This window comes from Anomaloglossus baeobatrachus, chromosome 9 (genome assembly GCF_048569485.1).
Source record: "Anomaloglossus baeobatrachus isolate aAnoBae1 chromosome 9, aAnoBae1.hap1, whole genome shotgun sequence".
Classification (NCBI taxonomy): Eukaryota; Metazoa; Chordata; class Amphibia; order Anura; family Aromobatidae; genus Anomaloglossus; species Anomaloglossus baeobatrachus.
In genome coordinates, this window is record NC_134361.1 from 35,876,962 (window position 1) to 35,894,496 (window position 17,535).

At 46.4% G+C, this 17,535-nt stretch overlaps 1 protein-coding gene across 1 annotated transcript in view; it reads left to right on the forward strand.

The window, feature by feature from the left end:
• The window catches only part of BICRA (BRD4 interacting chromatin remodeling complex associated protein), a 90,855-nt gene that overhangs the window by 41,879 nt on the left and 31,441 nt on the right, over nucleotides 1–17,535 (forward strand). The window contains 3 exon segments of the mRNA XM_075323537.1: nucleotides 14,466–14,511; nucleotides 15,609–15,651; nucleotides 16,077–16,142. Coding sequence (XP_075179652.1) covers nucleotides 14,471–14,511; nucleotides 15,609–15,651; nucleotides 16,077–16,142 — 150 coding nt within the window. The 5' untranslated portion in view covers nucleotides 14,466–14,470.

Sequence of the window (17,535 nt, forward strand, 5' to 3'; positions counted from 1 at the left end):
GTCAGTCTGTCAGTCTGTCAGTCTGTCAGTCTGTCAGTCTGTCAGTCTGTCAGTCTGTCAGTCTGTCAGTCTGTCAGTCTGTCAGTCTGTCAGTCTGTCAGTCTGTCAGTCTGTCAGTCTGTCAGTCTGTCAGTCTGTCAGTCTGTCAGTCTGTCAGTCTGTCAGTCTGTCAGTCTGTCAGTCTGTCAGTCTGTCAGTCTGTCAGTCTGTCAGTCTGTCAGTCTGTCAGTCTGTCAGTCTGTCAGTCTGTCAGTCTGTCAGTCTGTCAGTCTGTCAGTCTGTCAGTCTGTCAGTCTGTCAGTCTGTCAGTCTGTCAGTCTGTCAGTCTGTCAGTCTGTCAGTCTGTCAGTCTGTCAGTCTGTCAGTCTGTCAGTCTGTTTTAGATTTTCCCCATTTAGCACATTAATATATGTGGATTATTTCAAATATCGGCATTCGGAAATTTGGCGCCTTGTGATATGTATCACAATTTTTTTTTGTGGCTCTGAATTTTCAAGAATTTGTGCTAAAGCTTTACAGTTTAACAGTGAATTTTTATTTTTTTTTAATGAAAATTGTATGGAGAAAAATGGCAGTTGACCAGATGTGAATAGATCACAGTAGGGTGTGGCGTTTTTCGGGGTAACCCCCTGGTTATTCGATGGGTGAGGAAGATTGTACATGATGAGGGAAGATTTTATCATAACAAGCTAGGGAGCCCATAGCAACCAATCACATTGCTGCTTTCATTTTCTGAAAAGGCCTCTGCAGTTTGGTTGCTATGGGCGACTCGTATTTTTTAGAGGCCTAGTGTGTATTTCTTTATTACATAGTTGGCTAATTTTATATATATATATATATATATATATATATATAATTATTATTATTTCTTTTTTTACTAAGAGCTTTTTGGGGATGAGGCCTTGCTACTGTGCCTTCAACCAGAGATCAGTAAAAGTAGTAGTGAAAATGGCTTCTGGTGGTCAGAACGCAGCTCTTCTCTGTGGAGCTCCTTTCCCAGGACTCCGCTGTATGCGAGTGAGCACGGCCTCACAAACTATGTACCAGGCCAGACAGCATTCCTGTCCTGAACCTCACACCCCCTCCCTGCCGTTAACTGTTGCAGGGCAGCCTCCAGCACTTTGCCTTAACCCCCTCTGTGCCATACTATGACATATATCCGCTTGAGATATCCCATGACCACTTGGCTTGTTGTGAAACTACAACTCCCAGCATGCCTTGACTCCCCGCCGCCTCGCCTAGCCTGCTGTTGTCCTAGGCGGGGGTTTGTCACCTACACATGAGTGAGTCACGGTCTTTGTGTTCATTACACATCATAGCCCTCGTGAGCAAACACGTATGAGAGATAATAAAAGGGCGCACGGTCCACTTTCTAAACCGTAAACAAATATTCCGACAGCTTCCGGGGGCTGTTTTATGAAATGTATCTTCTCCCTGTAGGGAAAGCTGCCTATAAGTGGGGCTGTACTTGTAACTAATACGCAGGCAGTTCCCAATTTGATGGGGTCTTGTGAAGTCCACACTTCATGTAGAAAATGAAAACTTGGATTGCTGTGGGCAAAAAGACGGTTTTGAGACCTACAATTTGACTGACAAGATGTCTGATGATTTCCTGTCATTCTGCACAGTTCGTCCTCTGAAGTATTTGATAACTGCAGCTGCATCTCCCTCCTCCCCCCTCATCCCTGTTTAAAATTTGCTGACTCATTTTTTAGGTGACTAATGGGGTTTCTGATCCTTTTAGGGTTTCCTCATTACAAATTACAGTAGCATTTTAGTGAATAAGATCTTGTGAAATCGCATCCACACGCAGTGTGGACAAACTCTGCAGTGTAAACTGACTGGTTCTGTGCTTTTTAGATCCGCAGCATGTCAATTTATCCTGCAGATATCACTACTTGTCCGTGCAATTTGGTCCGATGTTGGATCTCAATACTCAGACTGGTCGCCGCTCTCTCCTGACCTGAGAGTGACAGGATCATAGTAATATATGAAGCAGTTACTCTCGGGTCTGGAGATCAGCGGCCAGTCTGAGTATTGAGAGCCAACATTGTACGGACGTGTGAAAAAGCTCTAAAGGCCCCTTTACACATAGAGACTTTCTAGCGATCCCGACCAGGTCGAGATCACTGGCCGGGATCGCTAGAAAGCCTCAAACAGTCTCTGGTGAGCTGTCAAACAGGCAGATCTGGCCAACGACGCAGCAGCAATACGGACCTGCAGAACGACCTCGCTGGAAAGGGAACGCTAGCACACCTATGGACTGGGTCGCTATCGATGTCGTTGTAACGGTGTCAAACACACCGATACATGCTGCACAGCGGGAAACAAAGGACCAAAGAATGGTCCTGAACGACTTGTAGCGATCAGCGACCTCACAGCGGGGGCCAGGTCGCTGATGCTGTCACACACTGCAATGCCGCTGGGGACGTCGCTATTCCGTTACAATACCGGTGACGTTACAGCGATATCGCTAGCGATGTTGCAGTGTGTAAAGGGGACTTTAGTCCATGTTGCCATGTGCAAAAAGCGTTGATTTTTTTTTCTGCAAGTGTCCACCCCAAAATACGCAGCAGCGATCTGCTCCAATTATGGTATTTCTTACTGCATTTTTTTGCCGTGTGTGCTTTTTTAGGGGCCAAAAGTGTGCATTTTTGTTGTCACCACAAAGATGCAGCATGCGGACAGAGCCTAACTGCAGCAAAAAGAAAGGCAAAATAAAAATGCAATAATCAGAGCAGATTGCTGCAATTTATTTTAGTGCTGAGACCAGTAAAAAAAAAAAAAAAAGAAAAAAAAAAGCAGCATTTTTGTACCTAAAAATCGGCTTATTGCTTACATCTAGTGCAGGATTGTGGGATACTGCACTTGTAGAATACATATATAAAATATATACTGTGTGTGTGTGTGTGTATGTATGTATATGTGTGTATATATATGCATATATATATATATATATATATATATATAAAACATACTGTGTGTGTGTATGTATATATATGTGTGTGTGTGTATATATATGGATATATATATGTATGTATATATGTGTGTATATATATATATATATATATATATATATATATATATATATATATATATTATACTGTGTTTTTCCAAAAATAAGACACTGTCTTATATTTTTGTTGGCCCCCCCAAAAAGCACTAGGGCTTATTTTTGGAGGAGGTCTTATTCTTAGAGAAACACGGTTTATATATGTGTGTATATAATATTTATATATAATGTGTATGTGTGTGTATATATATATATATATATGTGCGTTGTGTGTATGTATATGTATATACCGTGTTTTTCCAAAAATAAGACCTCCCCCAAAAATAATATATATAATTAGAACTGCATAATTAAAAAAATACAAAAAATGTATATATAATATATTATGCAGTTCTATTGCCTTGCTTTGAATTGTTAAATGCAGCGGAGTAAATTCCAGCATTTACACTATGCGGGAACATGGCTTCAGCTTTCAGGGGTTTGTCACCGTTTTGTCGCAATTTTAGTAAATGATGGCAAACAACTGGTTTAAATAAAACTTTACTTTAATAGCTGTGCAATCTCTGCAAAACAATGCGGCATGTCAGCAGCCAAACCTCAGACGCAATAATCCTTCCTTCTGTCCTTCGGGGTTTTTTTTTTTGTAACCATAATATTTGCCCGCTTGCGTATGTTGGCAGCTGGGAATGGTGAACACCTAGAAGACCGGCGTCCCGGAACCTCTCCATGGCAGCTGTTTGTCAGTCTGGTTTTATTAGGTCAGGTTGTGATAGATGCTGCAGGGATCGGTTTCATGGACTAAGAAAACGGAGGAGATTATCACCCTGTTTTTCTTTTTTTGTTTTTTTTTTTTAATGCAGATTATAAAACCTGCGTTGAATATGTAACATATTTATATTGCCGGCACCAAAATTGCAATTGTCGTGATCAGGCGTTTTCGGATTAGTCCACGTGGGATGGAATTGCTGCCGATTCTACCTGTGTATCCGATGCGAAATCCAATGCAGAATTCGTTAGGAGGCGACTGGATGACATTCTCCAAATTTTCTCCATGACCCAAGGTGTAGATTTTAAAATCTGCAGCAAGTCAATATCTATTCACTTAACATATATTAACTTTTTCAGTATTCCAGCAGAATCTGCATGTGCACTTTTGCAAATATTTATATTATTATTATTTTACATTTGTAATATAGGGAACAAAGTTGCTGGCAAAGTCTCCCACGACCAAATAGTGACGGAAGCTGCATTTCTGCCTACGGGTGACTGTATTCATGAGGATCGTGTAAAAATTGGTAATTTATACAGTAACATATATTCACAATAGGGACACATTGTAAAAAAAAAAAATGCAGGATGTATTCATCTTGCAAATATATAGCAGTATGGAGACACATAGTGGCAATACGGAGGATTATTGGTACAGGCGGCGGAGTCCTTACTCTGGGACTTGTTGGCAGCGGCTCCCCTACATGACGTCTCTGCCAGGAATGAATATTCTTGGTTTCAGTCTGTAGTGCGTGGGTGCAAGTTCTGGCTGGGCTGGATTTAGATAAGCACCCCATTCATTTCTTCTAGCTGTTAATTACCACCCAGCCCCCTTCTCCCCAGACCAGTGCCACCTCCCCAAAAGTTCCAATAACCTGATCGCACTGGTGAAGAATGGGCATCCTCTGCTTGTCTTGCACTTTGCATCCTCACAGCTCTGTGGTTCCTCCTTTCCCAAAAGTTCTGGGATTTACCTCCCCTCCCCACACCCCTTTCCTTGATAGTTTGCAGCTTGCATGGCCGCTGCCGTGTGAGGGGAAGGAATCTGTGTCTGGGTTCTTCAAAGAGGAGGAGGGGGGGGGGGGTTGTGTTTTCTGTTTGTTTCCGAGAGTTGGCTCTGACTGTGTAACTATCTGCATGCCATGGGGCTCGGTGGTGCTGCAGCGGAGTACAGGCCTCCTCCGTCCACTTCTGGGCATCCTGTATTGTGCAATATCCAGAGATTGTGCAATCGAGGTAGTACGAGGTCTCCGCTCTGCAGTGCATAGGTGTCTGCCTCTACACGGGTGAAGTCCTGTATTTTCTATACATAGTGTCCCCTCCGGTCTCTGGTATTCAGATGTATCAGTGACTAGTTCATGCACCTCAAACTAAACCTTGATGGGGACGGTAGGTGAACATATCGTAATGGCCGGGTAACGATATACATAATTCTGGCAAGTTTTTGCAAAAATGAGGGATTGCCCTCACCTACTGTATCCTCACCTATCCCTTGTAGACTGTGAGCCTTCGCAGGCAGGGTCCTCTATCCTCCTGTACCGGTCTGTGTCTTGTATTGTTTGTTTGGCAGGAAATATGATTTTTAAGCTTGCTTTAAAAAGAAAAAAAAATTCTCGCTAGCATGTGCTGCCGAGAACAATGATAACCTAAGTACATTGATCAGCAATGAATTTCTAATTCTATCTGTGCACGTGGGAAGTTTGGTCAGCCTGCCGCCAATTGGCATCTATGTAGACAATCCGTGGTCATTGCACAGCCATCAGTGGCCAGCGTTATTACACCCTTGCTCACTCTGGGGTGTGCTACATAGGACATGTTTAGTTATGTGCAGCACCCAGGGGGCTGGGGTCGTCAGGTCGTCTTACCTGCATTACTCGCGACCAGGCTGGTGTGATGATCTGGGACGTTGCGATGGCCTGCCCGGCTTCGTGCCCCGTACACCAATAAAGACCGGTACCGACCTCCTCAGGATCCGGGTGCAGCATTACATCTTAAAGGGAACCTGTCACCAGTTTTTGGGCTTTAAGCTGCGGCCACCACCACCGGGCTCTTATATACAGCATTCTAACATCCTGTATATCAGAGCCAAGGCCTCTGTCTGTGAGAACATAAAAACATTTTAGAATACTTACCGAACGGTCGCACGGTTGGCCTTATGGGCCTCTCCGTTGTCAGGTGCCAGCGCCTGCTCTTTTGGCCATCTTTGTTCTTCTTCTCTAGTCGCAGTGCATGACGCGTCCGACGTCATACACATTTGCCGGCATTCAGGTCCTGAGAAGGGCATATCAAAGTGTGTGTATGACATAGACACGTTATGCACACAGGCTTCAGAAAGAGGAGGAAGATGGCCAAAAGAGGAGGCACCGGAGAACGGAGAAGCCCATAAGGCCCACCGCAGCGACCGTTGGGTAAGTATTATAAAGTGTTTTTTATGTTCTCACAGTGGCCTGGGCTCTTATATACAGCATATTAGAATGCTGTATATAAGAGCCCAGTGGTGGTGGCGACCAAAAAAGTGGTGACCGGTTCCCTTTAAATTAGGTGCAATACTCTGTGGCGACTGAAGCCTCAGGGGTGCCACATATGCATCTACACATTTTTCATCTATTGATTCTTATAAGAGGTAAATGTTGCTGTTTTTTTACTCTGCCTGGGTACATGGGCACCTAATTATTTATTCTTCCCTCCATCCAAACCATCAAATTATCTAGATAAGTGGCCTACAAGCATCTACCATGCAAATTGGGCAGTGCTGTAGAAAGGCTCAATCTGCAGCTATTCCAGATTATTCCCTCACATGACTGATGTCTATATTGTCCAATCCCACTAAGGAAATAGGAACTGAGATATTCGGAGATGTCCTGCGCACCCTGATGCTCTGCTCTACCCCCTGTCAGATATAGACGTACCCGGGATCATGCCGGCTGCCTCCAGTGTGCAGTGCTCTGCGTGCACTGTGTATAATGCAGAGCATTGTCCCGGCCGTCTCCTGCGGGTCTCTCCTTTGTTCGCCATGCTGGAGTACAGCTGTAGTGCACATTGCACAGCACAAAACTCTCTCTTCCGGGCTTGTAATCGAAACCTCTTTGGCCACTGTCCAGCCGTGGCTGCCAGCCAAATCTCTCATCTTCCAGTACAGTCACCTCTCACCTTGCAGCTCCCGCCATTAATTGGCCTGTTTCTTCTGATGTCACTGCCGGCGTGTTTGGCCAGAAGTGAAAATCAATCTGTAATAACATGGACCTTATGTGTGGTGACGGTTGGCAGGGCTGGCATTCCATGATAGTCATCTTCAGCGGGCTCTTGTTTACGTTGCAGTTTGTTTCTTCTATGTGGATTGTGAATTCACAGAGGCCGTGATTATGTGATGTGGGCTCCTAGCTGTGCCCACCATTCACACAGACCGTGATGTGTGCTCCTAGCTGTGCCCACCATTCACACAGACCGTGATGTGGGCTCCTAGCTGTGCCCACCATTCACACAGACCGTGATGTGTGCTCCTAGCTGTGCCCACCATTCACACAGACCGTGATGTGTGCTCCTAGCTGTACCCACCATTCACACAGACCGTGATGTGTGCTCCTAGCTGTACCCACCATTCACACAGACCGTGATGTGTGCTCCTAGCTGTACCCACCATTCACACAGACCGTGATGTGTGCTCCTAGCTGTACCCACCATTCACACAGACCGTGATGTGGGCTCCTAGCTGTGCCCACCATTCACACAGACCGTGATGTGTGTTCCTAGCTGTACCCACCATTCACACAGACCGTGATGTGGGCTCCTAGCTGTGCCCACCATTCACACAGACCGTGATGTGTGCTCCTAGCTGTGCCCACCATTCACACAGACCGTGATGTGTGCTCCTAGCTGTACCCACCATTCACACAGACCGTGATGTGTGCTCCTAGCTGTGCCCACCATTCACACAGACCGTGATGTGTGCTCCTAGCTGTGTCCACCATTCACACAGACCGTGATGTGTGCTCCTAGCTGTGTCCACCATTCACACAGACCGTGATGTGGGCTCCTAGCTGTACCCACCATTCACACAGACCGTGATGTGGGCTCCTAGCTGTGCCCACCATTCACACAGACCGTGATGTGGGCTCCTAGCTGTACCCACCATTCACACAGACCGTGATGTGTGCTCCTAGCTGTACCCACCATTCACACAGACCGTGATGTGGGCTCCCAGCTGTACCCACCATTCACACAGACCGTGATGTGGGCTCCTAGCTGTACCCACCATTCACACAGACCGTGATGTGTGCTCCTAGCTGTACCCACCATTCACACAGACCGTGATGTGTGCTCCTAGCTGTACCCACCATTCACACAGACCGTGATGTGGGCTCCTAGCTGTACCCACCATTCACACAGACCGTGATGTGGGCTCCTAGCTGTGCCCACCATTCACACAGACCGTGATGTGTGCTCTTAGCTGTACCCACCATTCACACACACCGTGATGTGGGCTCTTAGCTGTACCCACCATTCACACAGACCGTGATGTGGGCTCTTAGCTGTACCCACCATTCACACAGACCGTGATGTGGGCTCCCAGCTGTACCCACCATTCACACAGACCGTGATGTATGCTCCTAGCTGTACCCACCATTCACACAGACCGTGATGTGGGCTCCTAGCTGTACCCACCATTCACACAGACCGTGATGTGGGCTCCTAGCTGTACCCACCATTCATAGACCGTGATGTCGGCTCCTAGCTGTACCCACCATTCATAGACCGTGATGTGGGCTCCTAGCTGTACCCACCATTCATAGACCGTGATGTGTGTTCCTAGCTGTGCCCACCATTCACACAGACCGTGATGTGTGTTCCTAGCTGTACCCGCCATTCACACAGACCGTGATGTGGGCTCCTAGATGTACCCACCATTCATACAGACCGTGATGTGGGCTCCTAGCTGTACCCACCATTCATAGACCGTGATGTGTGTTCCTAGCTGTGCCCACCATTCACACAGACCGTGATGTGTGTTCCTAGCTGTACCCGCCATTCACACAGACCGTGATGTGGGCTCCTAGCTGTACCCGCCATTCACACAGACCATGATCTGGGGTCCTAGCTGTGCCCACCATTCACACAGACCGTGATGTGGGCTCTTAGCTGTGCCCACCATTCACACAGACCGTGATGTGGGCTCCCAGCTGTACCCACCATTCACACAGACCGTGATGTGGGCTCCCAGCTGTACCCACCATTCACACAGACCGTGATGTGGGCTCTTAGCTGTGCCCACCATTCACACAGACCGTGATGTGGGCTCTTAGCTGTGCCCACCATTCACACAGACCGTGATGTGTGCTCCTAGCTGTGCCCACCATTCACACAGACCGTGATGTGTGCTCCTAGCTGTGTCCACCATTCACAGAGACAGTGATGTGTGCTCCTAGCTGTGCCCACCATTCACAGAGACCGTGATGTGGGCTCCTAGCTGTACCCACCATTCACACAGACCGTGATGTGGGCTCCTAGCTGTGCCCACCATTCACACAGACCGTGATGTGGGCTCCTAGCTGTGCCCACCATTCACACAGACCGTGATGTGTGCTCCTAGCTGTACCCACCATTCATAGACCGTGATGTGTGTTCCTAGCTGTGCCCACCATTCACAGAGACAGTGATGTGTGCTCCTAGCTGTACCCACCATTCACACAGACCGTGATGTGGGCTCCTAGCTGTGCCCACCATTCACACAGACCGTGATGTGGGCTCCTAGCTGTGCCCACCATTCACACAGACCGTGATGTGGGCTCCTAGCTGTACCCACCATACACACAGACCGTGATGTGTGCTCCTAGCTGTACCCACCATACACACAGACCGTGATGTGTGCTCCTAGCTGTACCCACCATTCACACAGACCGTGATGTGTGCTCCTAGCTGTACCCACCATACACACAGACCGTGATGTGGGCTCCTAGCTGTACCCACCATACACACAGACCGTGATGTGGGCTCCTAGCTGTACCCACCATTCACACAGACCGTGATGTGTGCTCCTAGCTGTGCCCACCATTCACACAGACCGTGATGTGGGCTCCTAGCTGTACCCACCATACACACAGACCGTGATGTGGGCTCCTAGCTGTACCCACCATACACACAGACCGTGATGTGGGCTCCTAGCTGTACCCACCATTCACACAGACCGTGATGTGTGCTCCTAGCTGTACCCACCATTCACACAGACCGTGATGTGTGCTCCTAGCTGTACCCACCATACACACAGACCGTGATGTGGGCTCCTAGCTGTACCCACCATTCACACAGACCGCGATGTGTGCTCCTAGCTGTGCCCACCATTCACACAGACCGTGATGTGTGCTCCTAGCTGTGCCCACCATTCACACAGACAGTGATGTGGGCTCCTAGCTGTGTCCACCATTCATAGAGACAGTGATGTGTGCTCCTAGCTGTGTCCACCATTCAAACAGACCGTGATTATGTGACGTATGTCCGTATGTCCGTAGATGTTCCCTCCATTCAGTGACAGTGATTGTGATGTATGTTCCTGGCTGTGCCCGCAGTTCACAGAGACAATGATTGTGATTTATGCTCCTAGCTGGGTCCACCATTCACAGAGAGCACGAGTGTGATGTGTGCTCCTAACTTTACGCACCATTCACTGACCATGATTGAGATGTATTTTATTAGTTGTTCCACCATTCATAGACTCTACAACTCAAAAATATCTCCCGGATTCATGCATTTTTTTAACCAAGAATCAGAAAAAACACTAGTGCATGCCCTCATCATCTTCCATCTCGACTACTGCAACCTCCTACTTTGTGGCCTCCCTTTTAACACTCTTGCACTCTTCCAATCTATCCTATCCTCTGCTGCCCGACTAATCCTCCTCTCCCCCCACTACTCCCCGGCCTCTCCTTTCTGCCAATCTTTTCACTGGCTTCCCATTGCCCCAAGACTCCAATTAAAAACACTAACCATGACCTACAAAACCATCCACAACCTGTCTCCTCCCTACATCTGTGACCTAGTCTCCCGGTACCTACCTGCACGCAACCTCCGATCCTCACAAGATCTTCTCTACTCTCCTCGCATCTCCTCTTCCCACAATCGCATACAAGATTTCTCCCGTGCCTCCCCCATACTCTGGAACGCTCTATCTCTGCATATCAGACGCTCACCTACCGTGGAAACCTTCAAAACGAACCTGTAGACCTACCTCTTTTGACAAGCCTACAACCTACAATAACCCTCAGTCCCCTATACCGCTGCTTCACCAGCTCTATCCCATCTACTGTATCCTCATCTGTCCTTGTAGACTGTGAGCCCTCACAAGCAGGGTCCTCTCTCCTCATGTACCTGTCTGTGCCCTGTATTGTTCATGATTCTTTTACTTGTTTTTATTTAAATGTATACCCTTTTCACTTGTAAAGCGCCATGGAATAAATGGTATAATAATAATGCATATCGCTAGTGGTTCCCTCCATCACGGACAGTGATTATATGATGTATGTCGCTAGTGGTTCCCTCCACTCACAGACAGTGATTATATGATGTACCTATGTCACTAGTGATTCCCTCCATTCACAGACAGTGATTGTGATGTATGTCGCTAGTGGTTCCCTCCATCACGGACAGTGATTATATGATGTATGTCGCTAGTGGTTCCCTCCATTCACACAGTGATTATATGATGTACCTATGTCACTAGTGATTCCCTCCATTCACAGACAGTGATTGTGATGTATGTCGCTAGTGATTCCCTCCATTCACACAGTGATTATATGATGTATGTCGCTAGTGGTTCCCTCCATTCACAGACAGTGATTATATGATGTATGTCACTAGTGGTTCCCTCCATTCATGGACAGTGATTATGTGATGTATGTCGCTAGTGATTCCCTCCATTCATGGACAGTGATTATATGATGTATGTCGCTAGTGGTTCCCTCCATTCACACAGTGATTATATGATGTATGTCGCTAGTGGTTCCCTCCATTCACACAGTGATTATATGATGTATGTCACTAGTGGTTCCCTCCATTCATGGACAGTGATTATATGATGTATGTCGCTAGTGGTTCCCTCCATTCACACAGTGATTATGTGATATATGTCGCTAGTGGTTCCCTCCATTCACAGACAGTGATTATATGATGTACCTATGTCGCTAGTGGTTCCCTCCATTCACAGACAGTGATTATATGATGTACCTATGTCGCTAGTGGTTCCCTCCATTCACAGACAGTGATTATGTGATGTATGTCGCTAGTGGTTCCCTCCATTCATGGACAGTGATTGTGATGTATGTCACTAGTGGTTCCCTCCATTCACAGACAGTGATTATATGATGTATGTCGCTAGTGGTTCCCTCCATTCATGGACAGTGATTGTGATGTATGTCACTAGTGGTTCCCTCCATACACACAGTGATTATATGATGTATGTCGCTAGTGGTTCCCTCCATTCACACAGTGATTATATGATGTATGTCACTAGTGGTTCCCTCCATTCATGGACAGTGATTGTGATGTATGTCGCTAGTGGTTCCCTCCATTCACACAGTGATTATATGATGTATGTCACTAGTGGTTCCCTCCATTTATGGACAGTGATTGTGATGTATGTCGCTAGTGGTTCCCTCCATTCATGGACAGTGATTATATGATGTATGTCGCTAGTGGTTCCCTCCATTCACACAGTGATTATATGATGTATGTCGCTTGTTGTTCCCTCTATTCACACAGTGATTATATGATGTATGTCGCTAGTGGTTCCCTCCATTCACACAGTGATTATATGATGTATGTCGCTTGTTGTTCCCTCTATGCACACAGTGATTATGTGATGTATGTCGCTAGTGGCTCCCTCCATTCACACAATGATTATGTGATGTATGTCGCTAGTGGCTCCCTCCATTCACACAGTGATTATATGATGCATGTCGCTAGTGGTTCCCTCCATTCACAGACAGTGATTATATGATGTATGTCGCTAGTGGCTCCCTCCATTCACACAATGATTATGTGATGTATGTCACTAGTGGTTCCCTCCATTCACACAGTGATTATGTGATGTATGTCGCTAGTGGTTCCCTCCATTCACACAGTGATTATATGATGTATGTCGCTAGTGGCTCCCTCCATTCACACAATGATTATATGATGTATGTCGCTAGTGGTTCCCTCCATTCACACAGTGATTATGTGATGTATGTCGCTAGTGGCTCCCTCCATTCACACAGTGATTATATGATGTATGTCGCTAGTGGCTCCCTCCATTCACACAGTGATTATATGATGTATGTCGCTAGTGGTTCCCTCCATTCACACAATGATTATATGATGTATGTCGCTAGTGGTTCCCTCCATTCACACAGTGATTATATGATGTATGTCGCTAGTGGTTCCCTCCATTCACACAGTGATTATATGATGTATGTCGCTAGTGGTTCCCTCCATTCACACAGTGATTATGTGATGTATGTCGCTAGTGGTTCCCTCCATTCACACAGTGATTATGTGATGTATGTCGCTAGTGGCTCCCTCCATTCACACAGTGATTATGTGATGTATGTCGCTAGTGGTTCCCTCCATTCACACAGTGATTATGTGATGTATGTCGCTAGTGGTTCCCTCCATTCACACAGTGATTATGTGATGTATGTCGCTAGTGGCTCCCTCCATTCACACAGTGATGATATTATGTATGTCACTAGTGGTTCCCTCCATTCACGGACAGTGATTATATGATGTATGTCGCTAGTGGTTCCCTCCATTCACAGACAGTGATAATATGATGTATGTCGCTAGTGGTTCCCTCCATTCACACAGTGATTATTATTTGACATATGTGCGAGCATTACCACTACTCCGATCATTGTCTATGGGTGCTTTGACTTATTCGCTCTACCTCTCCCATAGAAGTGAGAGGAGTGGTGCTCGCGTGTGCTCTCTACAGCTTCCATCACACAGACGACTTCATGTAATCGGAAGCGTCCCAGCTGTTGTACATTTATTATCTGTTCTGTGGGTAGGTGATGCATATTTTCTTGAGGGGCAACCCCTTCATAAGGGTCCCCTCTCTGGGACTTGATCCCTACCTTCATTTTTATGGGCGTTCTGAAAACTGGTAATCTAATGAATTGAGAGACACAGGCATGCGCAGGGCATGAGGGTGACAGATTGGTCCCTGTCTTTAAGATGCAGGAGCAGGTCTCAGAGGTAGGAACCGCACCTTCTAGGAATTCGACATATCTTATGAATGTGCTCTAATTGTCCAAAATAAGAATACTCCTTTTTGATATTGATAAATGAATAATTAAACACAAAAAAAGTAGCGATAAATGAAGATAAAAATTTGGCAATCTCCCAAAAATAGGATCTGACTAATCGGGGGCTGTTATTGCTTGTAACCATGGAAACACATAGTTCTACACAGGAGCTGTAGACATTTTATAGTTTGCATTTGATCCCATTGTCATTCTCATGAAGATGACGACGTCATGGGGTGAGGGGTCCCCGAATCGGTGGGATAAGTTGTAGGTTTGGCTCTCATTTCAGGTGTTTTCCTGTCCTGTAATAAAGCCTATGGAAAAACGCCCTATAAAACTCTGTGTATTTCTGTGCGTCAAACTGTAGTTTTATGTGGATTTCTTATTTTACTTATTTTTTCTTCTAACAGTTGACATGGACGATGAAGATGGCCGATGTTTGCTAGATGTAATTTGGTGAGTAGTTATGGATGGACCATGGTTGGAGAAGACCTCGGTGGTAATTTGTGCAAATTTGACTTGTTCCCGGGTGACATTTTCAGCAACATTTTGGTGAAATATGTGAAAATCTATCTAACTGGCCCTATAATTTGTTATAATTTATTATATACTGTTTGAAGAGGGTTGGTTTTTTTTTTTTTTGGGGGGGGGGGGGGGTGTTTGTTTAATGTTCCTCAATGGGTCAAAAAGAATTCCTCTTAGCAAATCTTGCTGAGACTCCTGTTCCAATACGGCCTCATCCCCCTTACTTTCTTGCCACAGCAACTTACTGGTTGCAGTGGGGTCTATGGCCATTTTCCAATATCTGTATACAGATTACAGGGGTTGTCCAAATTCGGAAATGGTGCTCTGAAAATGCACCATTGGAATAGCTTCATTTCATTAGGGTAGATCGGAGGCCAATTATGGGGATCGGTGGCGGTCACCGATGTGCAAGGTATATCCACCGATCCCTTGGATAGGCAATAACTTGTTGGTAAGAGGACCTCATTAGAAAGCAGCTTTTAAGGCTATGTGCGCACGTTGCGTAAATACATGCAAAGCGCAGCGTAACTGCATGCGTCCAGCGTCCCCTGCATAATCTATGGAGATTGTGCAGGGGCCGTGCGCACGTGGCGTCTTAGAGCGCAGCGCTTCGGCTGCTGCCCGAAGCGCTGCGTTCAAGAAGTGACATGTCACTTCTTCCGTGCGCTTTGCCGGCAGCTCCTGCTCTGTCTATGGGAGAGGCAGCATGCAGAGCGCACGTTCTCGCCGGCACCATGCGCTTCAGAACGCAGCTTTTCAGCTGCGCTCTGAAGCGCACCTTTTCGGTGCGGTGCAGAGCGCACATGTGCGCACATAGCCTAATAGTTCACTATGTGCACCAAAGGATATGGGTGACGTTTCCCAAAGCTTTGCTGACCATAGGTGTGAACGTGGCTATGCTGGTAATATTTAGTGGCAGTTTTTGGTAATTGATAAATTTGACTTCTTCCAGTAAACCTGCACTGAGATCGAGTCTTCTCATGTCTCAGCTCCTAGGGATATTAATCTGTGGTTTTTGCTCTTCACAGTGACCCCCAAGCTCTGAATGACTTTCTACATGGATCAGATAAGGTAAGTGCACACACCCGGGGTGTTTGTTATATAAGATGTGTAAAACAGAGAGGACCGAAGTAACCCAATGTGGAGGACCCAAGCTTATCCATACTAAATCTCATTCACTATTAACTGTGTAATACTTTTTTTCGCCTGCGGGTGCAGTGTTGGGAAACTGAACACTTGCTCCTGGGTTTCACACAATCGATTGAGGTGAAAGCAGCCGGACGGTCTGTGCTCAGCCTATCATAGGACCCCGCTCGCAAAAGGGAGTGTCCAAAGCTATTCACCTAAAGCCTGACACTTGTATATAGATGTATGCATGGATTTATATATGGATTCCACAGCAGAGTTGCTTACATTCCCTGTAGTGAGGAGTTCCTACCTTTTTAATTTGTCAGTATTACATAGTATTTTTTTCTTTTTCCTTTTAATTCCATTAGATTGATGGAGATGATTTGCTGGATAACACAGGAGATGCAGCAAGTGCCTTCTTCGTGGGCACTGGGGTAAGGGGTTTAACTTTTTTTTTGTTTGTTTGTCTTATCATTATCGCTGGTTTGTAGAAGATATTACTTACCGTATTTTCTGGCGTATAACATGACCCCCAACTTTTCCAGTTAAAATATAGTTTGGGATCTACTGTATATACTCGAGTATAAGCCAACCCTAGTAATGAGCCCATTGTTTAGTAATGTGCCCATCCTTGTCCCCCCTTTGTGGTAATGAGACCATTGTTTAGTATTGTCCTCCTATTGGTCCCCTTCTCCCCTTCAATAAAAAAATGTTCTCATCTCTCCTCCGTTCCCGCGGTGTCCTCAGCTTCTTTTGGCAGTTCGAAGGCCCAAAGATCCCTCCGTGATAGCGTCCGGTGCATGGAGCTGCCGCTGCAGGCTGTTGTCATGGTTTTACTGCAGTTGAATGCTTTGCGGTACTGTAAAGCATTCAACTGCAGTAAAGCACTGACAGCAGCAGACCCGTGTATAGGACGCGATCATGGAGGAGTACTTCTTGGGGACCTCAGGCACAAAGACCCCTCCATGATTGCGTCCTGTACACGCTGCCGCTGCTGTCAGCTCTTTACTGCAGTTGAATGCTTTACAGCACCGCAAAGCATTCAACTGCAGTAAAGTCATGACGGCAACCTGCAGCGGTGGCTCTGTGCAGAGGACGCTATCACGGAGGGGTCTATGGGCCTGCGGTCTGCCGAAGAAGCAGGTAAGAGCGCACCGCAGGAACGGAGGAGAGGTGAGAATATTTTGTGTGTAAACAACGGCATAGTAAGGGACAAGAAGGGGACCAGTAGGAGGACAATACTAAACAATGATCTCATGCAGCACTGTGCACCACCATATAAGATGATACCCGGCGTATAAAACGACCCCCGACTTTTGAGAAGATTTTCAGGGGTTAAAAAGTAGTCTTATACGCCCATTGTCTGGCAGAGCTGCTCCATTTTCTTGACAGTAAAGTTATCGGCAGCGCGTCGCCCGATGTTGACAAGGAATGTGCTGCCGATAACAAGGAGACAGAACAGATGTATTAGCGATTTGTTTCTGTTGTCTTAATTTTCGTCAGTCCGTGTAAGCAGGCCTGTAAACAAGAGCAGAGCGACTTTGTATATTGTTCATCGGCGCTGACTAACTGACCAAGATTTATCCATCTAAATGGGCTTTCAGCGCAATCTTTGGTGTGCCCTAACATCGGGGTTACTGAACAGCCCTGGGTTCCTTTATAGGGCATCAGCTTTGATTATGCCTTAGTCATGACTTATTGATTAAAAAGCCAGGATCGGAGCTTCGTCTGATCCCCCTGTAGCACAGGAACCTGCTATGTTAGACATCTAATCCTCAGAGCCAATTTTCTCAGGGAGCCGCACACCCCCAGTTGTCGCCGCCGCTG